The 25352-nt window shown below is 41.1% G+C and overlaps 2 protein-coding genes across 14 annotated transcripts in view; both read right to left on the bottom strand.

Annotated features, from left to right (window-relative positions):
- Positions 1 to 3615: 3615 nt before the first annotated feature.
- On the bottom strand, positions 3616 to 18248 carry LOC127006801 (nuclear transcription factor Y subunit beta-like). 2 transcript variants are annotated; one of them, XM_050877141.1, is made up of 5 exons: positions 16487 to 17065; positions 6885 to 7129; positions 4957 to 5046; positions 4283 to 4390; positions 3616 to 3918 (listed from the first exon to the last, which is right to left on the bottom strand). In XM_050877141.1, exons 1-5 carry the CDS (start codon positions 16809 to 16811, stop codon positions 3757 to 3759), a joined length of 930 nt encoding a protein of 309 aa, XP_050733098.1. In that variant the 5' UTR covers positions 16812 to 17065; the 3' UTR covers positions 3616 to 3756. The 2 variants fall into 2 exon arrangements, with proteins under 2 accessions (XP_050733098.1, XP_050733096.1); XM_050877139.1 differs by lacking the exons at positions 3616 to 3918; positions 4283 to 4390; positions 4957 to 5046; positions 6885 to 7129 and adding exons at positions 12454 to 14283; positions 14760 to 14961 and having other exon boundaries at positions 16487 to 18248.
- Positions 18249 to 24065: 5817 nt separating this feature from the next.
- Positions 24066 to 25352, bottom strand: part of LOC127006795 (protein vav-like) — a 59746-nt gene continuing 58459 nt past the window's right edge. For all 12 annotated transcript variants that reach the window (XM_050877121.1, XM_050877120.1, XM_050877126.1 and 9 more), the window contains one exon: positions 24066 to 25116. In XM_050877121.1, coding sequence (XP_050733078.1) covers positions 25072 to 25116 — 45 coding nt within the window. In that variant the 3' untranslated portion in view covers positions 24066 to 25071. The remainder of the gene's footprint in view (positions 25117 to 25352) is intronic.

Raw genomic sequence — 25352 nt, 5'->3', positions numbered from 1 at the left:
GTACGGTACCGTTACCAGAGTGCTCGGTACCGGTACCAATACTGACCAGTCGCTCACGCCTTGGACTCATAGTCTAATAATAACAGTATATATTTGCAAACCTTTGAAAAAAAGAATCTGACATGACAGTGATGCAGGGCATGATGGGTCCAGCCACAATCATTTATCATTTTTATTTTATTTTTTTATGATAGTGTAACGGTCCGAATGTGAGTGAACGAGAATGTGAGTAAGTCAGTGAGTAACAGAGTAAGTGTAAGCGAGTGCGTGAATGAACTAGAGAATGTGAGTAAGTTAGTGAGTGACAGAGTGAGTAAGTGTGAGCGAGTGGGAGCGTGGGTGAGTGAAAGAGTGAATGAGTGAAAGAGTGAATGGGTGGCTAAGAAATGTAAGTGCTTAAAAGGTTATCAGAAGATTGATTGATTGATTGATTGATAGTTTATTAATTAAAAAGATACAATGGTAGGAAGGATAACACGGCGAGCGAATGAGTAAATATCATGAACTCGAGTCACTGAAATCCCTCATCTCAAAGCCTCGAACTCCCCCCCCAAGAAACCAACAACTAGTTAGTTAGATAGGTAGGGTTTGATTGTAATGCCGAGAGGGAGTCACGTGAAGAAGGGGGAGGAGCTTAGCGAGGAGCAGAGGCGAGAAGGCGAGGGCAAGGAGACCCACGGGCCAGTGAGGAGGGAAGAGTGAGGAAGAGCACCACAAGCTTGGGAGACGTGAGGAGACGAACACCCCTACAGCAAGGAGCGGCAGCGAGAAAACACCTAGAAGCGGGCTGGTCAGAGGTGTCCATCTCTCCACTCAGCCCCCCGACCCACACACCACCCACGGCCTGCTGTGTGAGGCGGGCTAGTCAGGAGACGAGCAGCAGGAAGCAAGAAAGGCAGCGAGTTGGAGTTGAGTGAGAGGTGTCCATCTCTCCACTCAGCCCCCCCTGAAGAACCACCCACGGCCTGCTGTGTGAGACGGTCTGCAGGATGGGAACTTGTATGGCGGGGTAACCTGCCGCTCGACTGCCTGAGTGGCCGTCCTTGTTATAGTAGGATATCAATGTATTATTATTATTTAATATCACCACGAATTAGGCATACAATTGTCAATGGAAAAAACCCGACAGATAGATCACGCCACCTTATAGGAATGTCGTCCGTCAGTGTTTACCGTCTCAGTTTTGTATACTTCGCACTCCGATGGTGCGTGGAGGTCACCTTGACGTACGTGACAAATTGTAACAATTATTTTCCAACCTGTAACTCGCCACTCCTTCACGGTCCGACTGACACACAACGACAGTCGCTCTCGCTCCGTCCTTCTTGTACATAAAGGCTACGAATATAATTCGCCAAGGAAGCTGAAGTCTTAATCAACACCCTTTAAACGCCCCCGACAAGCCCGTTACATTTGGTTGGCAGCGGTCACCCCGCGCCTGTGCCTTCGCCACCTCGTTCTCCTCCAAGCCACCTCACCAACAAACTCCGGGGACAGGCGGAACAGTGTTCACTTGTCCTGAGGCCGTACCATCCGGGACCAGCGCTCAGGAATGTAGAAGACTACCACGCTACCACATACCATCACAACCATAGTGGTCGTCAAAAGGGATGTAGACACACCCCTTTACAATAGCATGCGCATTGGTATCAGGACACCTCCTCCCGAAATTGATCTTTCAGCCACCTCATAAGTTTTTGGGAGTAGCGGGCTTTTATTTTCCTTTTTTGTGCCCTTGAGCTGCCTCCTTTGTTGTAAAATTAAAAAATTGATGGATTGATCATTTATTGTCCCACATTTGGGAATGCTGTTCAAATGCTTTTTTGAATTTCTATGGATGCTTATAAAACACAAACCCAAGGTGACTATATGTAATGGTAAGTAAAACTGTTCTGTAGTTAAGCGGATATTGTCAATTGTATTATTATTTTTTTATAGAGGCTGTATTAACTTTTTTTTTATATTGAGTCTACCAAAGGCAATCTCTTCATATCAGCTTGTCCATTATTTCGCTTTTCAACTCTATAATGGTAAGGGAAGCAGGTCTATAATATAGAAGTGAATTGCCTTAAAGAGCGAGTCAAAATAGAACACAGCCCTGGAGTGTGAAGCATAGATTTTAATAGCTTCAAGTCCCTCTGTGGTGCAGTGGTTTGCATAACTACTAGCTACAAATCCCAGCCTGGGCAGCTGGTGTGCAGCTCACCCAGCTGTTCATCCTCCCTTCTGGTCTGGTTAATAAATGGGTACCTGGAGAAACCTGTGAAAGGTAAACTGTGGCAACCCAGATGTCACCCTGGCTGTGCCCTGGGAAAAATGGGTTCTTAACCACCACAGGCTCAAAGGGTCAATGCAGTGGAGATGAGCACTACAGTCACATGCAATAGCATATGCCTGAAACTTTACTTTTACTAAAGCTAAGGAGAAAGAAAAATTTCACGAATAAATCAAAGTTTATGTGAAATAACATCAACATTCAGCATAACTTTATGGGAGGACCAAGTCTGTGATTCTGTTGCCTTCCCCAACACATACTTATCGCTAGTACATTGTGCAGTGGCCAGAAAAGTTCTCTTGGTTACTGTATGTCCTCTAAAAAATAGCAACCCCACTATTACAAATAGTCACTTTTCTATCAAATAATACCCAATTATACCCACTGCTGTTATTTTTTTTTTCTCAAGAGTAGTTTGGTACATAAAGTGAACAGAACACAATAAAAGGGCCCATTTCCCTTCTGCCTCGCTAAAAATAACTTTGTCACTAAAATTGCAAAGGTAGGGTGGAGTGGGTCTAGAACTGTTAAAAAAATCCAATACCATGTAGATGAATTTCACAAGTTTTTCACTCCTTACCTCAACCCCCTGCCACTCTGTACTCTACCCTAATGCTTTAATGATCTAGAAGAATATAAAATAGCTTTTGCTTGATAATACAAAGGATAACAGCTTAAAAACTGGATATATCAACAATATTTCATTACTTTCAGAAACAAAGTGCCAAAGTACGTTCTACTTCGGGAACTTAAAAGAACTTCATGTTCCAGAAAAGTAATGGTGAAATTTAGAACACACCTTAGAATGACAGACAACTATCCCAAAAGTGCACATAGTGCAAAAATAATTCAGACAAATATCTCGGAAGTCGAACATGACTTAAGCAATTTGTTTACGAGGTTGATGATTTATGTAGTAGCATTTTTATGCATAAAAATAGTCATTTTGTTGAACTCATTTCACTGTCCCATTTTAGGTGTCAAGAGAAGTGTTCTGGACCACCCCAGAGCTTTTGATACAAGTTTTGTTTGCTCAGTGGGATGACTTTGTTGATTATGGTGCATATCATGGTACCTTTTGCCACCCCCTTGTGGGAGCCTAGTCAGACTGCCTCGCTACGGTTAAGTACACAATACCTTCCCTGAGACTTCAATGCAAAATTTAAGGAACATCTGGTCAGTGTCAGGAGGTTAAGAGCTAAAGTAAAGGATGATGAATCGTTGCTGAATTACAAAAAAGCTAAATACTGCCTGAGCATGCAATTTTTGGGGGGTCAGGGCAAACAGTTGGAATATACACAAGGAATATGGACACACACTAAACTTCGCACTTTACATGCCAGAAACATCACACAATCATAAATAGTTATGTAAGAAAATATACAACACATGGATTCGCAACTTTTGTCCTACATGGTATGAATTTCGAACACACACACACACACACACACACACACTAATACCTAGAGCAACACCCGACCTCAGCCTAGCGTGAACTGTTGGGTCACTTGGCCTGGTCCATAGGTACACACAATTTCTGACTGGTTAACATGATCGGCCGTGAAGGTTGCCATGTTGTTGGTGAAGTCAACGTCGTATGTCCCTTCGATTGACCCTTCCATTGGCTTGTCTCCTTTCGTGGACTGTAAGAAAAAATTGGGAGAACTGTTAATTGTGAATACAAAGGACTTCTTCTTCAGGGGTCTATAAGCAGAGTTATGTTTTGGGGCCCCCTATTTACAGCATTTACATTGGGTAATGAGATTATCTTAAAATAATAGATATATGAAATCAATCACTCTTCTTTACATAAATATTTACAACAGTTTACTTTCTCAGGTTTCCCTATGCATCCATCCATTTATCGACCAGCCCGAAAGGGAAGATGAAAAGCTGAGTGACCTGTATGCTGACTGCCCAGGCTGGGATTTGAACACAGGCTTACAGATTCATGGCTAAGTTTGTTAACCACTACTTATTTTTACTTTTCTGTGACCTCTGACTTACCTCTCTGAACTTCTGAAGGTAAATTTTTAGTGGTTCGACATAGTTCTCAAAGCCAAGTGCATTCATTGCCCACAGGATGTCTTCTCCATTAATCGTCTTCCTCTTTTCCTATGGACATACACATTCATAAAATCTGTATTAATATATAATGATAAAATGTGTAAGATGTAATAAGCATAAATGCATCAGAACTCCCTACTCTGAAATTTGAGCAATAGATGAAGTCTTGTTTACTAATAGCCATACAAATTAAAAAATCTCAATCATGAGATAAAATGTATAAACTCTGAGCCTTGTCAACTATCATAAATGCACAGATTCATGAAAGCTGTATCATATATGGGAGACAAAATGGATGAGATGTAAAGTTGTGTGCTAAAGCATCCAACACTACTAAATTGGAGCTGTAGGTGGGACAAATGCAGGTTAATAAATTAATAGGAAGAGAAGCTAACAGTGTAAGGCCAAAGACCCACCTAATGGGCAGGTAGGGTACCTCTTTGGCTGACTGGTTAAGGAGTGGCTTTCCCATCTCGCTGGTCGCGGGTTCAATCCCCAGCACTGGCAAAACCTTTCCCGGTCTGGATTAATTTCTCGTGTGTTTTGGGACATGCAGAAGTCATATGGCTATAAAGTGAAGGGAAATTCGGACAATATATGTGGTGTCTCCTTACCTGGTGGCATCTGTCTGAGGCCTCGCTGGTCACAAAGCTGATGAACTCGCTAACACACTCCTGTACACACTCCCGGGCATCTTTGGCAATCTGGAAGGAATTATACAGGATATGAGAATGTAGTGGTACCACATCCATTAAACAAGGTGGAAAAGTATATACTACATAAGAATAAATGAGATTAGAAAATATAGGAAGTGAGAATGTATTTGGTATCACATGCATTAAACAGGGTGGAAGAGCATATAAGTACATAATAAATGAAATTATAAAATACAGGAACTGATAATTTACCGGCAACCCATTAATCAAAAGGGTGGGAGTAAATAAATTAGAATAAGCTAGAGTAAAAATGCAAGAACTGATAATTTAATGGTACCACATTAATCAAACAGGGTGGAACAATTAATAAATCAGATCTTCAATAAATTGACGGAGGTGGGCAAGTGTGGTAGTACCGCATCACAAAAACGTATCGCACTACTGCAAAACTTCTGAAAATACCGCACTAAAAATCCTGTGGTACTTTCTTGCAGTACTTTGAAAACTATCAAAAACAACATTTACAGCACGGCATGCTCACAGAAATGTTTTTTTTTACAGTGAATCAGACTCAATCAATCAATCGGTATCAGTCATCAGAATCAGTGATTTATTCATTCTGACTTTTCAGTTATTCTTCAAAATCAAATACTAAATAGACAGACAAAACTACTACACTGCGAGTCTTCTTTAACCCGTGCGGTGCCGGCCATTTCAACCCCGGACCCGTCCGTGGTGCCAGACAATTTTTTATTGTACTATTTTAAGCATGTTTCCTTTGTTCGGATAGCCAGGATAGGCATTGAAGTATTTTTTATTTTGACTACCGCTACTGCAGTACCGCACAGGGAAAGAAAAAATGGGACGGCACTACCACAACTGCACTACTCCAGAATAAGTACTGCACTACCGCAACCACACATACTGATTTTTCAGTACCGCGCCCACCTTGGTAATTTGATATAGCCAAACATTGTCTAAATCACAATTTGCCAGGATCACCCTTGCTTACCATGCTTCGAAAATCAGAATTTACCTTATTTACAAATTAGACTCCTTGATGGACACAATAATTGGATGTTATTAATATGATGAGGTCAAGGGAGAAACTCGTAGACCATACAACCCCATAAGGGAAAATAAGGTCTTTATATGAAAAGAAGAAATGATGAGGTCAAGGGAATTAGCTGAGCCATTTACACAGTAGGGTCCTTCATGCCATGCTGCAATAAGTATGCATAATATAGAGTAGAGTCATACAGTGTGAAGGAGCAGCAGAAGCTGCAGTGAGAGGGAGGATAGCTTGTGCTTGGAAGAACTGGAGGGAACTGGCAAGCTTATTAGTGAACCAGAATATCCCGCTTGGCAGCAAAGCACAAGTGTACAGAGTGTGTGTGAGATCGGTGGTCCTGTATGGGACAGAGACTTGGGCAACGACGAAACAGCTGGAAGCACTATTGATATGGTGTGATGTGAGAATGCTTAGATATTTGATGGCAATCAGATGGCAAGATGGAATTTCAAATGAAAAAGTGGTGAGGAGTGGCCCGGAGGAGTTACTGAGTAAGACCAGATTAAGGTGGCTTGGACATGTGAGAAGAGGAGAAGAACACATCCTGAAACAAGCACTGAACTTTGAGGTGGAGGGCAGATGACCACCAGGAAGGCCAAGGAAGAAGTGGAGAAGGGTGGTGGAGGAAGATATGAGGCTGAACATCACAGAAGAAATGGCTATGGACTGGCAACAGTGGAGGAGGCTCATATCACGTCCAACCCCACCATAGGGTATAAATGGACGTTAAAAGATGATGATGATACATAGTAGATTTCAGAAGCTAAACAATGAAGGCACAAACTGTTAAGTCACTGCCCTCTCCCTCCCTCACCTTGCCCGTCTTGGGGATGCCTCGCTTCATTATCCTGGCAACGTTAGCGATGGGGAGGAAGCGGTCTTGTTCACGCAGCAGGTGAGGCACATCCTCCTTGTCCTCGTCATCGTGTTGTTGACTGTGCACACTGTGGCCCTCCACCATGTACTGTTCGGAGGTCAGGAAAGACGCCCCAATGTCATCACTCTCTGCACCCTCCATCTTGCCAATACTGCCTCCTCCTGCTTGCTGCTGCTGCCTCTCTGAAATGATTAACAACATGCGTTAGTGCTTGTTTTCCAAATTTTCAGAGAGTAGAAGTAACCTTTTTCAGTAGTAAAACAAATATTGGTAAAGATTCGTTTTAATAACGTTACTAATTTCGAAATGCTGAATGCTTATTTCTGGACAAAATATAATGCTGTTTATCAAGTAGATAGTATTTTCTCCAGAAATGACTAAAAGATTGACTTTTCAATGGCTTTTGTGGGCCCGCCGCCACAGCCACAAAACAGCTCGCAGAGAGGTTCAACTTGGGGGACCCGTGGGAAATCGGGTTTTTTGGGTGGGGGGAGCATATTTAAACTACTCCAACTGAACTTTATGACCTGACAGCTAACAGGACCCCCCCCACACATGTATATGTGACTTATTTCTGCGAGGCGGTATTTCTTGCAACATCGGCTGGACCGCCGCCGTGGCTGCCGCCAGAGGAGGCTATGCTTTCGTGAATATTATCCCCTGTTTTCAACAATAAAAAATAGTCCTTGAATTTGATTTAAAAAGTGTTTCCATGATTGTTGAACGTTTGTAGAATAGATATATGAAGAGCTAGAGATGTTTCATAAGGTAGGTAATGAAATACTGGCACGTTGCTAAAATGAATCTTAACCCAAATATTAAACCCAAGTGTTGCTTTGTTGCACTTGCTCTGACCATTAAATAAGCAAAACAGACCAAGCTATGTAATATAAAATCTATGCACATTTATGTAAAAGTCAAATTACAAAAATAATAATAATTGCTTATTTTATTACTTACTTCTTATTAATTAGGAGTCAACATTTACAGGGATAAAACCAACTTCTCAAAGAAGTTATAGCAACAGGAACAACTACTGCTATTCCTCAATTGAATATACAGGTAACTCTCGATCTACGCGTTTGGTTTACGTGTATTATTAAATAAAGCAGGGTCCAAAATCCAAATAAGTATTTAATTTACACTTTTTTTTCTTCATTTATACACGATATTTTATGGAGTGGCCACCAGATGTCTCACGCAACTGGAATCACACAGCAGAGCTCAGTTCTTCCCACGCTCCACTTGAACAACAATACAGTACCCACGCTGCCACACTACTCAACAACAACAGCACCCCCGCTGGTGTGCTACCACGAGGGGAAGGGCAGCCAGAGGAGGAATCACGAGAGGGAGACGAGTCAGAGTGAAACAGTAGGCAATAAAGGAACAAACCTACCTCTTGTTTGATTTACATTGTTTTTGATTTACGCAACCTCTTCAAGGACACAAAACTTGCTTAAATCGAGAGTTACCTGTACAGCTTTGGGGGTTGAGTTTCACATAAGATCAACTATTGAATGAGAAAAGGTTTTTGATAGAAAATAATTTTCCACAATTTTGAGAGTAGAAGTTGAATCAGCACACACCAGAACCCCCTTGAAATGTGTTAGTTAGAGATTGATGCAGAAAGTAAACAGCAGATAAACAAATAAAATACCACGAGCCCGTGGTTTTTTTCCTCAGCTTCTCGCTTAAAGTCAATAAGTTACTTTATATTTTAGCAGTAATTGGTTACTATATTAGCAGCTATATATACTATATATTTTAGTGGCAATACATTACTATCTTAGCAGTGACTGGTTACTATTTCAGCACTGATTTATTATTATTTTAGCATCTACTAGATTACTTTATATTCTAGTGGTTATAGGTTATTATTATAGTGGCAATGTTACTTTAGCAGCAACTGGTTACTATTTCAGCACTTCTTGATTACTATTTTAGTGATTATTAAATTACTATAAATTTTAGAAGGGACAAGTTACTATTTTAGCAGTGATTAATTACGTACTCTTTTAGCAGTAATAGGTTACTACTGAAAGAAGCAATAGAATACTTCGGTGAATATAAGCAAGTTTCACCATGCCAGCAAAGGAAACAAGAGGAAAATTTTATTTATCCAGCCTCCACTGCATAAGATGTGCATTCTTTTACAATTAGGTTATAACTTCTATATTTGTCCCCTTATCATATGTCAACTTATAGCACAAATCACAAATAATCCCTAAAATATGGGTGACCTGTGGTAAACTGTCGGGTGAAATACATCGCCATATGAAGTGTGTGATCTGTTAGTAAGTGATAACCCACCCTTACATCCTCAATATCCCTGTACATATTTCCTCCACCATCATATTTCACCCTAAAACAGTGTACACAAACCCATATGGCACCTTATTCAGTGCCAAAGGAGGCCTGAAGACTAAAAATATGAACCCTAAGACAAAATGCCATGAGAGCAAAGCCCTAAGGAGATTAACCAGTGCAACATCCAGACTTCATCCCTACCTTAATCATCTATTTTTCACCTCAATAGTGGAGACAGACCTAAATTTCCCCTTATCAAGTGGCAAAGACCTAAGGACTACAAATGAGTATGTCCTTGTATGAAAATGTGGTGATAAGAAACAGATTACAACATCCTGCATTATAACTCAAATTATCTCATTTCACCTATCAACTCTATACATTAACCCATATTTGTCTTTATTTAGCACCAAAGGAGGCTAGAAGACTGCAGAAATACATCTTCCTATGGCAAGGATGTGATTGGTTGAGAAATAACCCATCCCAGCATCTGCAACATTCCACTTCATTTTTCCTCATCCACCTTATTTGTACGGCAAGGATGTGATTAGTTCCGAAAGAAGTCACCCCAGCATCTGCCACATTCCACTTCATTTTTCTTCATCCACCTTATTTGTACAGCAAGGATGTGATTAGTTCAGAAATAACCCACCCCAGCCTCTGCCACATTCCACTTTATTTTCCCTCATCCACCTTCTTACACCTAAAAACGTGGAGTCAAGGCCGATTCCCCCTTTATGTAGTAGAAGAAGAGGCTTGAAGGCTGCAAAAATACGACCCACAAGGCAACAGTCAACGAAGTTCTGCCATGCATTATAGATGAGGGACATTACACACAATGGGAAGACGTCGCTACCACCACCAGAGGAGCAAGGAAAAAAGAAAAAGAAAGGGCGAGTACATATTTAAAGCATTAGCCCACGCAGCGTACACACATATCTGAGGTCAAAAGGAGGAAATGGAGAGGGAAGGACGTGGCATTATAGATGAGGGACATTACACACAATAGGAAGACGTCGCCACCGCCACCAGAAGAGCAAGAAAAAAAAAGGAAAAAAAGATAGGGCGAGTACATATTTAGATCATTATCCCACGCAGCTTACACACATATCTGAGGCCAAAATGTGGAAATGGTGAGGGGAGGACGTGGCTTCCTGCTGCAAGGGGTTTCCTGGCACCCATGGCTCCACTCAGTGCCTGCCTGCCTCCTCCTCCTCCTCCAATTTGCGTGCACAAAGAAGAACTTCCTCGTCGGCCATTTCTTGTCTCCAGTACTCTCCCTCCTGCTTATTAGTGTGGCAAAGTCCCCCGTTTCTCCACCCATGGACACAGGCCTGCCTTCTCTAATGGGGTCCAGGGAGAAGAAGATTGGCAGATAATTATTGGCGCCAAACATGAAAAGTTACCTGAGATTGGACGAAATAACGGCGACTACAGATTGGTCAGAAGCGGCCACTCACAGGGCGCCGGGCCGTAAACAAACCGCCATTGGCTCTTCCCTCCTCGCTCCTCCTGCCCGGCCCCAGCCCTCCCTCCTTCCCGCCCCGCCTTGCCAGAGCCACAATGCTCGCACCATATTCATTGGAGAGGCGCACCCTTGGCCTTAATTTGGGAGTAGAATGGGGACGAAGCCCTCCATAGGATATTAGATTTATACAAATATAGCTAACTTAACACCACCGTCTGCCAGTTTTTTTTTTTTTTTTTTCATATTGGCAAATGGAAATGCCTGTAACCATGGAGGCTCCAACAGATTCCGGTCTTTGAAGGATCGGTGTGCTCTAATAAGTCTATACGGTCCTCTATAATCTTTAAATTAGTGTACTCCCGTGCCCTTCATGATGACAGCTTCCATCAGTGTTGCAGCTGCGAGATTGAAGAGGCATAGAATTATGGTTTCTTCCAATAAAGATAAGGATTCCATACGATAACCTAAGCTTTTAAACTCACAGAAACAAACTCAAGGAATTATGATAAGCAAACGAAGACATCACAGCTCCTCTTGAATGGGATTTCGTAAGTTAGGTGTAAGAAAGAACAAAGAAAGAGGGTGTGAACAGGATGGAACAGCCGCGGTGAGCTATCTTGGGGCAGCTGTATACTGTCGTACGTCTTCTCGGAGTCAATATTTTCCTCCTTTTGCTACTTTTCCTCCTCTATCACTGGCGTATAATCAAGCCGTCGAAAAACGGTGTAAGATTACTCAGACGAGAGATTTTGTAGGATTAATCTATATGGGATGTAACTATTTTTTTTCCGTCAATATACCAAGCTCCCTTTTGTTACTTTTCCTTACTAATGCCATAAAAAAGTGTAGCATATAACAAAAGATTACACTAAAGACGGGTGAATCAGACACCCATGAGTAAGCTTCAGCATGTCAACCCCCGCTAAATTTAAATCCCTTATATCTACGGTAGGTTACACAGCCACCAATGTTCTGTGGCACAAACTCCGATAAGTTCTAGTTTTATCAGCCTTTAAGATCCTCTGGACCCAAACAACTGACAGCAGGGTACCCGTAATGAACCATACAAAAGATAACCCGTAATTAACGAACTCCACACAACTGAAATAAATGAGAAGAGGGTAGCAAGTTTGCAGACCGTGGGCCTCGATCTCTTATCCTTTCCAGTTAATATTAAAAAAATGACAATGTGGATGGGCAATGAAAACTGATTTGCATGCCACTCATCTGCTTAAATAAAAGAAGTTTGAATTAGGGGTCTATCAAATGTCCTGTCCTTATAATAGCTCGTAGAGAGGTTCAAATTGGTTACTGTTTCTATATTTCACTCACCGCTATCTTCTACTTGTCCTGTTTCAGCTCGCAGTACATGCCACAAACATCAGAGCAACACTTTTAATCAAGAGAAGGCTTTACAACAAACGAACTGGGCAGATTTAAGAAAGAATTACCCCATGTTGATGTTCACTCAGTTCTTGCTGGTTTGGTCTGGTGTGTTCTCTTGCTGGCAATTCAGTTCAGTTCAGTAGTAGGCGTGGGATAAGCCTTGGCATCGGCTCCCACTAGACAGTTTCATTAGTTGTGCTGCAGTTCCTGTGTTTTTCTGTCTTGTTTTCCAGATAGTTTTAATATATTATTTTCTTTCTTACCATACATTACATACCAACCATCACAAGGATCACAAGTGGATAAACGAGAACAAAACCAGGCAAATTATCTGGTACAGTGGCAGCTCCAAGTTTATTTTATTTTAAAGGAAGTTTAGGGGAGGAAGCCTCTTTGGTGAAAAAAAGTGATGGGGGGGAGGGGGGGGGCAGTGGATTCCAGAGCCTAATCCCTTCCACAGCACCACCACTGCTGTGACAGAGTATGCACAGGCTGACTATTGAGTGGAATAGAAAAATGACTGATTTTTGCCAACTGATGTGTAAGTAATCTTTCATAAAAAAAAGTGCATGCTAATATATACTATTGAACAAAGTTAAGGTACTTTTCAAGAACAATGGCACAGTTTTGCAAATTCCTGCACACAAAAAAACACTAGTTATAGACACTAATAAAAATAGAAACAAGTGGAAGCAATGAAGCTTTAGGGGGTGAAGGTAGTTGCAAATATATATCCACCAGTTTATTAATGACCTCAAGAGAAGCCTTTCCATGCGGATGAGTGTGTTCTTGCCAGATATCCTGAAGTCACAAGAGAGATGGGTGAATAGAAGTAATATTTAGTTAGATGCCTGCCCTTGTTCTGATCAATTACTACCTGTATTTTCACAGTTCAGGGTAATAGAAGTAAAATGTATATGAAAATGGATTCAAAGTGTACAGTGATGGACCTGCACAGTTCACCACTCACTTCACCAGTAGTCACCAACATTCACTTCATGGTAGTCTAAGGGCTCTCTCTTCACAGCCCTTACCTTTGCCATTTCACCATCCACCTCTATTTCCACTTCTACTGGCTGCTCACCATCAACCAGTCCCTTTGCTATGGAGAGTATTATAGGTTTTCTTTCATTAGTTTCACCTATCCTTGACATCTGTTCATCTGCTCTGGAATAATTAACTGAATTTTCAAAGCTAGGGGTAAACTTCATGATGTTTTGCCTTCCATTCATCTCCATATTGGTGAATGCAGACTGATTTCTGTTATTCAAATGCACTAATTTCCCATTTGACTGTGTGGGAAGAAACACTGTCCTCCCTACCCCCAAGGCAGGCACTGAAGTGTTTAGATTGTCAATATTTGCCTGGAAATTTGCATTTCTATTGTTCTGAGTAAAACCAGTCCTTTCCTGGGCTAAGTGTGTGTTTCTACTGTGTGTGTTTTCAAGTCCACCCATCCTGCCACTCTTTTTTGTGTTTTGTGCATAATTCAAGTTATCTTTCTCCCAGCCTTCGATGAGACTATCAATGACAGACAGACGTTTCATAAACACTTGAGCATCACACTCTTCTAGAGTCCCGTGGAGTCTTTCTTTAATTTTGCTGATGACTTCTTTTTTGAGTCTTGGGTCAAGTTCACATCCTTGCTCTTGCTCTTCCTCCTGCCCAAGGTTTATTGATGTTTTGTGTCTATCAGCTTGCCTTCCATAATAATTTGTATCACCTTCAACTCTTTCTTCTATCTCCTCCTCTTCATAATCATCATCAGCACCTCCCTCAGTACATTCCATCATTGCTTCTTCCTCTTCCTTCTCCTCTTCCTCCTGCGGTGAAAACTGCTGCTCCTCATCCACATGAGGCTTGGCGATGGACGTGACAGGAGGTGCCTTGAGGGCCTTGAGGCGAGCTCGAACATTCTTGGCATCCTGGAGGGTGGTGGGGCGCTGGAAGTGAATCTGGAGGAAATGCCTGAGGCTTCTGCTATTGGGGATCATCTCCACAGCCCCGGCCACCTCCAGCAGCTCGGCGTTGGTGATGCGGCGGTTGATGGCATAAAAGGGCGCCATTTCGCTGCTCACCTCATGGTTGTGTCGCATGTTGGCCTGAGATATGACGAGGGCGCCACGGTTGTACGACAGTGACAGCATGGACTCACACCCACAGGGGAGGTATCTGAGGGTGAAGGAGGTGGAGGGATAGGGAGAGGAATAGGGAAAGGCAGAAGGGGAGGAGGAGGAGCTGAGTCAGGTGATGATCCCAAGGCAGGCTATACAGTTGTCTTTATTAAGAACCCCTTTTCCATCTCACAGCTTAAAGAGTTTAAGTTATCCAGACAAAGCTAAGTCTGTGCTTGGTGCTGCGTTCTCGTGCTTTCATTGAGTGCATGCCTATGCTCTTACTTTTATAGTGACAAAGAAAAAAAATTCTCCCCCTTGAGGCCTATTACAGAAGTTCATTTCCAGAAACATGACAGATGCAGTCAACCCATTAAGGAAAGTGATATGAGAAACCTTTAGGCAACAAGGATGTTTTTTTTTTAATGAGGGAAAGAAAGACCTTGTTGGCTATTATGACATCCCTTTCCTCAAGTCAGAGACTGTCATGCACTGTGTTGCTGGAAAAGACTCCTATTAGGGGCCTCCACTAACCTTTGCTTGGTGCGGATGCCTTGGCCAGCCACCTTGGGCTGGCCGTAGTGCACACAGCAGTACTGCACGGTGACGAACTTGAACCGGGACGGAATTAAATGCTTCTTCCTACGAGAATTTTCATAGGCAATACTGCATGAGGACTTGATTCGAAATACTGAACCAGTTTCTGCTTTAAATTTGTTGAACAGCATCTCAAACTCTGCCAAAGAAACCATCATGTAATACTGATTCTAGCTAGTGGGTCAAGTGGACACTCAATCCTGACAACATGTTGTCCACCATCCTCTTCCTCCCTCCACCCTTCTCTCACAAGGCTTAACATAATCATCCACATGGTTCATCTTCATAGTGACAAAAAAATCTGCAAAATTTCACAGGTATGACTGAGAAAGAAACAACAATTTTTCTCCACTATACAGATTGGTTGTTTTTATATATTATAAGAGATAGTCATGTCAATTGAGAATTAGGATGACGTGGCACATGCCACCTTCAGGTAAATATTAAACAAATGAAGGTACTATACAGGCAGGAATAAATAGCAGAATGATAACAGTAATGCATCACAGGACTAGCACAAATATAACGAAGTTTAACTGTCACCTTGTGTCACCTTAAATGATATTTACAAAGAGTAAACAATTTAACAAAGACTTCTGAGTGACCATATCACATAAAGAACTGGAGTATACCATATACATACTGCACACAATTACTGTCTTATTGAAAAACAGTTGTTTCCATAAAACAATTTGTACATGGTGAACAACATCTCATTTAAAACAAAAATACAATTACTTATGCACTAATGTGTAGCTGTAGTCTGGTCATCAAGATTTTTAAAGATTTGAGGTCTGCTTTCCTTAAGATAGAAATCTGCCACAGTTGGAGCCCACCAACTGTTACCTTGCTACTACATTATCCCTTAAAACTTCCTAAGAGGTTAGTTGCCAGGCTTCTCCATTATTGTCTCCAAGATTGTAAAGAAAGATGGATGGGTCTATAGATAATGTAGGTACTTGAATGGTCCTAAGAATGCTGGAGGTAGTACCAAGGTATATAATTTTGATTACCTGTCTATTCTATATATATACTACGTAATACTAATCTACAACACTGTGAATCTGCAGTGATTTGATAAAGCTTTAAAGAATTGGCCAGTCGAGGTTGATAGATGTGATGGAAATGTCATTCCTACTTGCCACCAAAAAGAGGGAGAGGTGAAACAAAAATAGAAAACTGTTTTCTGCCAAAAGAAATATAAGATTAATTACAGTGAATAAAAACTTGTCAGCAAAAAAGTTAGATATTATTAGGAAGGGTGCAAACCTCTATTTTTCAAAGTTTTCCATAATAATTTCTCTCACATTAATATACTAGTAACAAACACCAAGACCATTATCAATCATTCAGCACATTGAGGCTTAGCCCAGAGTTCGGTAGCACCGCAAGTGACAATGGTGTGAGTTCTAGGCAGGTCTCTAGGACCATGCACACCCTGGAAAACTTATTTCTATTTAGACACACCATTTCCTGCCATCTGAACTCCACTAAATGAAGAATGCTGCAAAGCCACCATGAACAACAGCCTTGGTAGACTCCAGAACAATGAAAATAAAATAGAAACAGTAAAACTTCTTAACAATTAGCAAAGTTTCATCTCCCGGAGTGGGCTGCAGCTACACTGGACCTACACTAATGGTAAGCAAGTAACTGTCACTAACCTTTGAAACTATTAAAGGTTGTCTGGACGAATACACGATTGAACTGTTGCGTCAAATCCACCACGTAGGCCTGGGAGAGGTCAGGGCCTGGCATATCCCCCCATGGGGCCTCCACCACCTCTTCCACCGTCTCCAGCAGGCCTCCGGAGCTCCCTGCGTGGCCCTCGGCCTTCAGCTTGACCCCAGTGTCCCCCGGGTGGACAGAGGCGAGCACGGACTCCATGGTCCCGTCATCCTTCCCAGGGTCACCTATGTGGACACTGTCGTCACAGGGGACAGAGTTGATCCTGCTCTTATTTTTGGCTTTGGTGCCCGTCTTTTTCATGTTCCAGGCGACCCCCGCTCAGTCGTGCACACACTTGCCCGTGTCTAGAGGAGGGCGTGAGTGAAAAGCGAGTTAATTAAATACACTGCCGAGCAGCAGCCATGGCTAGGTAAACAAATGTACTATGGGACGTTGAGTTGCTTGAGTCGAGTTGTCGGTCGGGAGTCTTGCCTTTATAACGGCACTCCCTGAAGAAGCTTTTTCTGGGTCTGTGGTCTTTCTCGGTCTGGGTCTTCTGAGTTTCTAATGTTTTTTGATTGATTGATTGATAGTTTATTGTTGCAGGTCAACAATAAGGGAGAAGGGAGGAACATGCCATTCAGACAGGGTACTGGAGCGTACGCCCGTACCGAAGGTAAACGAGGATCAAGCCTCTACCTGTAACCCCTGAAACTACACCTCACCCTTCGAGAGTAGTGGCGGGGATTCTGGAGCTGCCCTGTGTTGGCCACCCGGCCTCTTGCAGTTTCCCTATGTTCTTATGTTAACCCACAGGCAGGCGCAGAATGTGATCTTTACGTCTCCTCCTCCTTTCTTTTCTTTTCTCTTTTTTGCCAAAATTTATATAATACTGTCTCCATTCCTGTGTTTTCAAAATGAGCTCTTCCAATGGTGTCCTCTTCGTCCTGCTGGTATGGACGCTGCAGTGCATCCCGCAGTGCAAGGTGGCTCCAGCTCGTCTCCACACATGATGCACGCCGTACTCTCATTGTTAAATCCCCCCCTCCCTTGTGAATTCATTCCTACCATTGTATCTTTTTAGTTTCATGGCACGTGCTGCCTCCACATGTATTACTAGTTGTATAATCACATTCTGCCCTGCCTGGGGATTGATATGGCATGTTCCTCCCTTCTCCCTTGTTATTTGCCTGCAACAATAAACTATCAATCAATCTTTTCCTATCTCTCAGCCTCATGTTATTTGTTCTGCAGTTGAAGAGGATGGCGCTGATGCTTCACTGTTGTACACTTCCTCTTGTCCTCCCATCTCTTCTCTCCAGGTTCTATTTATTCTCAGAGTTGCTTTTTCTTGTTTCCACATTTTTGAGTCCCATGCTCCAACTTCTTTATTTCTTATTTCGTCGTTTGTTATTGTGCCTCCTCTTATTCCCATTTTTTCATCCATCCATTCTTCTTGATCTGTCCTAGCTCTCATCTCTTCTACAACACTCTACCAGTTCATTCCATTCCCCTCTCAAAACATACTGCAAATATTTTAATTGTCCTTCCATAATCCTTGCTTTCATGCTTGATACTCGCACATTTCTTAAATTAAAGCTGCTACCTGGGCATAACTTGGGGCTCCCAGTATCTTCCTGCACACACTGTTCTCTATTCTTTGCAACCTGTCTATCTCTTGCTTTGTGAAATCTATTATATGTTGGCCCCATACAATATTGCTGGAAGAGCCACACATTTCCAGTATGTTTTTCCTATCAGTTGTCTTGAGCAGCTCCTTGCCACAACTGAGTAAGTCATATTTGCCATTCTGGTTGCTTTTGTATCAGAGACTTTCTGTGCTTTAAATTTATATATTTATATATATATATATATATATATATATATATATATATATATATATATATATATATATATATATATATATATATATATATATATATATATATATATATATATATATATATATATATATATAAAATCATTGCTACACCAACTAAAAGATGGGTAAAACTGAAATTATAAGATCTCCTTTGTCTCTCTCTTGCAATTACCATTAAAGGAATATCAGATGGATGGGAAAGGGAGAATAATAAAAAGGAGGAGGAGATGAAGGAAAAAAGAACAAAATCACGTGTGTGTGCGTGTGTATCACTATTGGGAGGAGGAGAGGTGACTGACACATTACCTAACAGAGCAACGGGCTCAGAAAATGGAAATGAGCATGCTGCTGGCCTTGCTCTTGGTCCGCCTTCAAAGCCTCGATCATGTGTGTGTGTGTGTGTGTGTGTGTGTGTGCTGGGCCTGGGAGAAACAACGAAGGGAAGAATGCAGGGGTGGAAATCAGTACTTGGATTACTTGGTTTTCAGGAGTAACCAAAACCAAATTACTCGGTTTGCAGAAAGTACTCAGTTCCCCAGTCCCTACTCTCTTCTTCCCCTGAGTATCAGCATATAGTTATTATGAATGGACTCATAGTCTAATAACAATAGCAGTATATATTATTATTAAAAAAAAAGAAACTAAAGAATTATCTAATTCTAATATATAAGTTAATAAAATAATGGAGGCAGGAGGGAGGAGGCAACATACTTGGCCCACCACCACCACATTGTGAATAAAGGGACATAGGCAAATGAAACTTGTACTCTGATTACAACTTCAATAACCAGTAATACACTTTACCAGCATTTGGTATTTTAAAAGTACTAAATAACAATTATCTATCTATTTACCTACATACAGAAAGGCATATAGATAGATAGATAGATAGAGATAGATAGATAGTCATATGATCATCTGTAGTTCAAACTAAATAAATATCTTTTAGGCTAATCTTTTACAAGCTACACTAAGTATACTGAGTAAAAATAGTAATGCAATATAGTGGACTGGAATATACATGCAGAGTAGTTTTCTGGTGCAAAGTGTTTGTACATAACCGAGAGATGGAGACTGGCGACCTTGAAACCTAGGACAATATCTAGTGGGAGGGAGCAAATAGGTCATCTCATGCCTTTTGCTATATACACACACACACACACACACACACACACACACACACACACACACACACACACACACTACAATGAAACTCAATAACCAACAATCAAGATGTCCAGTGGCATAAGGCCTTCATCTCACCGGTTTGGTTTATTTCCAAGAAAGTTTGGCTCCTTTACAATTACTTATTTGAGCACCACTGTAATCACTTTTAAATCATCTCATCCTATATGCATTTGAAGTGAGGCTTGCTCCATACACACACACTAGAGCACCAGCAGTACATGGCTTTCCAAAACTTACACAAATGAGCAAATGGATCAAATGTTATTGTCCTTTACTTTCAGTACTGAAGAATGTCCCCCCAATCAATTAGAATTTGTGTTCTGAATACTACTTCACTAAGTCAAGGCATGTTTCAAAGCTATTTTGGCTACACTGTTCATTGTAAATAGGTGGTTTTGAGCTGATGGTTTGTGGGCAGAAGTGCACAGTCAGAGGCTTGCCAGAACCCACTTATCAAAAAGTTGACTTGGGGTAAGTGGCAGTGTCTGTGTATCTTAAAGGGTGCCTCTTAAAGCATTTGGGGAAAATACAACTCAACCTCCACTAGACTACTCATTGTATTAAATCATGGACTATGCATGACATTAGTGCATTAGTGAAGAGAGAATCATGCGTTAGTTTTTGCTAAGCGTTGCCCATATACACAGAGCAAGTGAAGTCACTTGCTGTTACAGATTATTGTCATCCATCACAACAGTTATTGCAAGGAGCACAGCTCCAAGCACCGTTGAGGTGGAAGCACAGCATCTCTTACACACACACACACACACACACACACACACACACACACACACACACACACACACATACACCTGCATTAGTCACCCTTGTCCCCTGCATAGAGAGAGCATCAAGAGGAGAACCAACTCAACACTGATATTCTATCAGTGAGAGCAAGTTTCACCTTGAAGTCAATGTTACTTTGCCTCAGAAGAGCACCACCAAGATAAGACGTATGGCTCTGTGCAATATAAGATGCCATGCACTGGATGAACATAGCTTTGAGAATTATTTAGGATGCAGTCAGGCCCACTTCAATTTATCCAACCACAGCATTAAATGAGAATCAGAACACTCAACCTGAGGTGAACTTTACTTCTGACCTTCACACTGGCTGCAAAAGGTCACATCCACATCATGCATAAAAGCATTCTTCAAAACTTAACAATCGAAATTAGTGATTTTCGTTCTCTCTCTCTCTCTCTCTCTCTCTCTCTCTCTCTCTCTCTCTCTCTCTCTCTCTCTCTCTCTCTCTCTCTCTCTCTCTCTCTCTCTCTCTCTCTCTCTCTCTCTCTCTCTCTCTCTCTCTCTCTCTCTCTCTCTCTCTCAAGCAAAATATCTTTTCTACACCTTACTTCTTTCTATATATCAATTGATTTTATATGTACATTGTATACACTTTTACCAATTCTGGTTATGGCATTTCTATAATTTTTTTTGTGTGATTTTGTGATTGCTCATTAATGTGTGTGTGTGTGTGTGTGTGTGTAATTGAATGAATGTGTATGTGTGTGTGTGTGTGTGTGTGTGTGTGTATTTACCTAGTTGTGACATACGGGAAAAGAGCTACGCTCGCTCCTTAAAATCATGAATGTTTCTTGCACAAACCACCTCCTCCTCCAGCCTATTCCATAGCTCAATGCATCTGTTTGGGAAGCTAAACTTTTTCACATCTTGCCTACAGTGGCCGTGTGTGTATTTACCTAGTTATAGTTTTACAGAGCCTGGGCTTTACACTCGTGTGGTCCCATCTCCGTATCTATATTTATCCAACTTTTCCTTAAAGCTTTGCACACTCCTCGCCGATATTACATCCTCACTTGGTCTGTTCCAAACCTCTATATTTCTTTGCAGGAAGCTATATTTCTTTATGTCTCTCAAGCCTCTTCCCTTCCTCAATTTTTTACTATGTCCTCTTGTGTTCCTGGTGGTAATTTCTTCTTTTAGTAGTAACTCCTCATTGTCTACTTCTTCCATTTTGCTCAATAATTTGTAGATTTGTATTAGGTCTCCCCTTTCTTTTCTTTGTTTTAGTGTTTGTAAGTCCATTCCCTTTAGTCTTTCCTCGTATGTCAATCCCTCTAGCTCTGGAACCATTTTTGTTGCCATCCTTTGTATTCTTTCTAGTTTATGTGTTTTTTCTTATGGGGAGACCACACTGCCTCTGCATATTCCAACTTTGATCTAATCATAGTGGTAATTAATTTTTTCATAATTTCCTTATCTACATAGTGAAATGCTATTCCTATATTTCTCACCATGTTATACGTATTACCGAATATCCGATTAACATGACTCTCTGGCTGTTTGTTATCTTGCATTATTACTCCCAGGTCTCTCTCTTCGTGTACTTTCTTTAATGTTTCACCATCTCCCATTTTATGTCCATTTTGGTCTTCCTTCACTTTTTCCTATTTCCATAACATGACATTTCTTCACATTGAATTTCATCTCCCATTCCATACTCCACTTCCAAATCTTGTTTAGGTTTTCTTGCAGAATTTCGCAGACTTTACTGTTTATCATATGTCTTAGCAGCTTTGCATCATCTGCAAACAGGCTCATATAACTATTTAGTCCCTCTGGCATGTCATTAATATATACTAGGAAAAGTATTGGCGCCAATACCGATCCCTGAGGCACTCCACTCTCTACAGTTCTCCTTTCCGACTTTATGTCCTTAACCACTGTTCTCATCTCTCTTCCCCTTCGGTAGCTTTCCATCTAGTTCTTCATTTTCCCTTTCAATCCTCCTTTATTTTCTAGTTTCCATAGCAGTCTTGTATGTGGAACTTTGTCAATCGTCTTCTTCAGGTCTGGGTAGACACAATCAACCCATCCGTCCCTTTCCTGTATTTTATCTGTCACTCTGTGTGTATTGTATTGTATTTACCTAGTTGTGACATACAGGAAAAGAGCTACACTCGCAGTGTCCCGTCTCCATATCCTCTCTTATCCAACTTTTCCTTAAAATCATGAATGTTTCTTGCACAAACCACCTCCTCCCCCAGTCTATTCCATAGCTCAATGCTTCTGTTTGGGAAGCTAAACTTTTTCACATCTCGCCTGTACGTGGTCGCCCTCAACTTCTTTCTATGTCCTCTCGTTTCTCTCTCGTTCCACACACACAGGTCTTCTCTGTCCAGATTCTCCACCCCGTTCGCCACCCTGTACACCGCTATCAGGTCTCCCCTCTCTATTCTTCTCTCCAGGGTTGTGAGCCCCATGCTATTGAGTCTATCCTCATACGTACGATCACTAAGTTCCAGTGCCATCTTAGTTGCCACTCTCTGCACTCTTTCCAGCTTTCTTATGTTCTTCTTTTTGTGAGGAGACCAGACCACTGCTGCATACTCCAACCTTGGCCTTACCATTGTAACTATTATTTTCTTCATCATCTCCTCGTCCAAATACACAAGTGCCGTCCTTATGTTCCTCAGCAAATTCATAGTTTGTCCCATTATCCTGTTACTGCGTTTGTCCAATGACATGTTCTCTGAGATAGTCACTCCTAAACCTTTTTCTTCCATTCCTCTGTATATTATCTCACTTCCCATCTTATAATCGTATTCACATCTTCTACCGCTCCTACCAAACTCTATTTTTTTACATTTTCCAAGGTTGAACTCCATCTGCTGTGTGTGTGTGTGTGTGTGTGTGTGTGTGTGTGTGTGTGTGTGTGTGTGTGTGTGTGTGTGTGTGTGTGCAAGGATGTATAAAATAGTAATCACACTACAACTCAGGAACAAGGTTATATATAAAAGACATAAATACCTATAATACTGACCACGCCGCTAATGCTAGGCAGCTGAACGGCAGGGATTGTGTTCTGTAATGTTTGTCTGGTGAGCTGTCCAGAGCCCAGCTTAGCTGGTACTCTGTCACTCAATGTACCCAACATCCTATGGAATGCCTGAGTTAGCCTTGACCTAAATGTTAAATACACTTATCCTTCAGACACAAATGTTAGTTACAGTAATCTGATTGATTTAGAGATAAAAATTTATCTATGCTAATCTAACAAGAAATCTAAAATAACTGAAAACATGCACTGCAGAAAGCACGAAGCATATTACAAATTATAATGAAAGCAATTGATTACACATAACTGAAACCATATTGCTAAATAGTACACAAAAATAGCTCATGAAGAGGAAAATTACAATGGAAAAGACATTCACCTTTGTTCTGACTGCTGCATTATAATTTCTGATATTGTACTTATTTAATTTTTAGTTTGCATGTTTGGGCGAGCCATGGTCCGATAACACTGCACACAACCATGAACAGGCCAGGCAGTGCGGCAAGTGTCCCTTCCATCACTCCTTGGGTTTTGAGCACGGAACCGGAAAACTTTCGTTGTACAGTTTTGTAGTTTAAATGCCTATGATAATGCTCCCTTGGACCTTATGAGAACCCCCCCCCCCAAAAAAAATATATATATATATATATATATATATATATATATATATATATATATATATATATATATATATATAACTGTATAATGCACAACTGCATACAGTGCTATGTGTTACTGTATTCACTCTTTGAGCCACATTGGTATAGAAGTCCCCCATTAGTTCTATGCCGAGTCCCAGAAATATTAATGCCAAATGATGCAGTTTTTCTTTCATAAAAGTCTTCTGCCAAACTAACAACAGTTTTTAACAGTACACTTGTCTCCTGCCTATTGTGCAGCTTGCTAATATATAAAACCTACCCTCCCGACCATGTCCCACTAGCTTAAAGGATGCACACGTAACACAGCCTGAGTCTCTAATCATCAGCAAGTTCCTCAGCACTACTGAGTGACCCTCATGGGTGTGGAGGCAATAGACTAACATGATGGTGTGCCATGCCTGTCATTAGGATCAAAGTAACAACTCACAGCACGCTATACTTAAATGACTGACACAGAACACTTATGACTGTGGCAGCGGCCAGTGACTGGAGGCCGCTCATACAAAGAACACAAGGCTCCTATGGCTCCATTCACTTAATAACAGCTTATAAAAAGATGTTACAACTATAGCATTAACAAGAAAGACGAGTTCTTGTGTAACACTTTTGGCACATGAATAACACTGCTGACTGGAGTCACCCGTCACCTTTACAAAGGGACTCCACTGGAAAAGACCTCTGCCCTGGAACAGAGTGAACCTCATGAAAAGTTCCCTAAGAATCAGCTATACCCTAAAGACTGGTAATGACTGATGAAAAGTGGTAGAAACTTACAAAAAATATACAAAACTATATCACTTTTGAGGTAAAGATCCTATCTTATGTTTTTGGAAGAAATTATAAATTTAAGAATTAATGCTATTGTCGATAAAAGTTTTCTGCACACAAGGCAATAAAAGGAATGGAAAAAGGAGAGAAGTGATCACAGAAAAAGGTAAAGATTCTCATAATGTTAAAATATGATGGAGAAAGTGATGTGCACAGCCCCTCTTTCAGCACCATCACACATTCATATCAAGCAGAGTCAACAGCAGAAATACCAAAGCCTTACATGATCTGTATTCTGACAAAGTTCTTGGGAAAGTAACCCACCTGCAAAAATAAAGGATTACAGTTAGTTTGCTTTGGGATTAGTGTCAATTGTCATTTCTGGAATGACAATTGACGCTAATCTGATGTAATGGTAAATTCAACTAAGCAGCCATTCTCTAAACTCACAATCTTTTTACAGTTTCCCTATTTGAAATCTGTATTTCTCATTTGGGGTTAGCATGATTTCCAGCATATAACTTAACAAAAAATATCACACCAGTTATCATCCAGTGACA

This window comes from Eriocheir sinensis, chromosome 33, assembly GCF_024679095.1.
Source record: "Eriocheir sinensis breed Jianghai 21 chromosome 33, ASM2467909v1, whole genome shotgun sequence".
NCBI classification, from domain to species: Eukaryota; Metazoa; Arthropoda; class Malacostraca; order Decapoda; family Varunidae; genus Eriocheir; species Eriocheir sinensis.
The sequence above is the reverse complement of the archived record's forward strand: the minus strand, read 5'-3'. Positions and strand labels throughout refer to the sequence as shown.

Coding starts and splice junctions, on each gene's coding strand:
- LOC127006801 (XM_050877139.1), bottom strand. CDS start 16,811: ATGAAAAAGACGGGCACCAAAGCCAAAAATAAGAGCAGGATCAACTCT. Junction 14,962..16,486: donor AACCTTTAATAGTTTCAAAG/GTTAGTGACAGT, acceptor TTTCTTTGGCAG/AGTTTGAGATGCTGTTCAAC. Junction 14,284..14,759: donor GGCATCCGCACCAAGCAAAG/GTTAGTGGAGGC, acceptor CTTCACCCTCAG/ATACCTCCCCTGTGGGTGTG.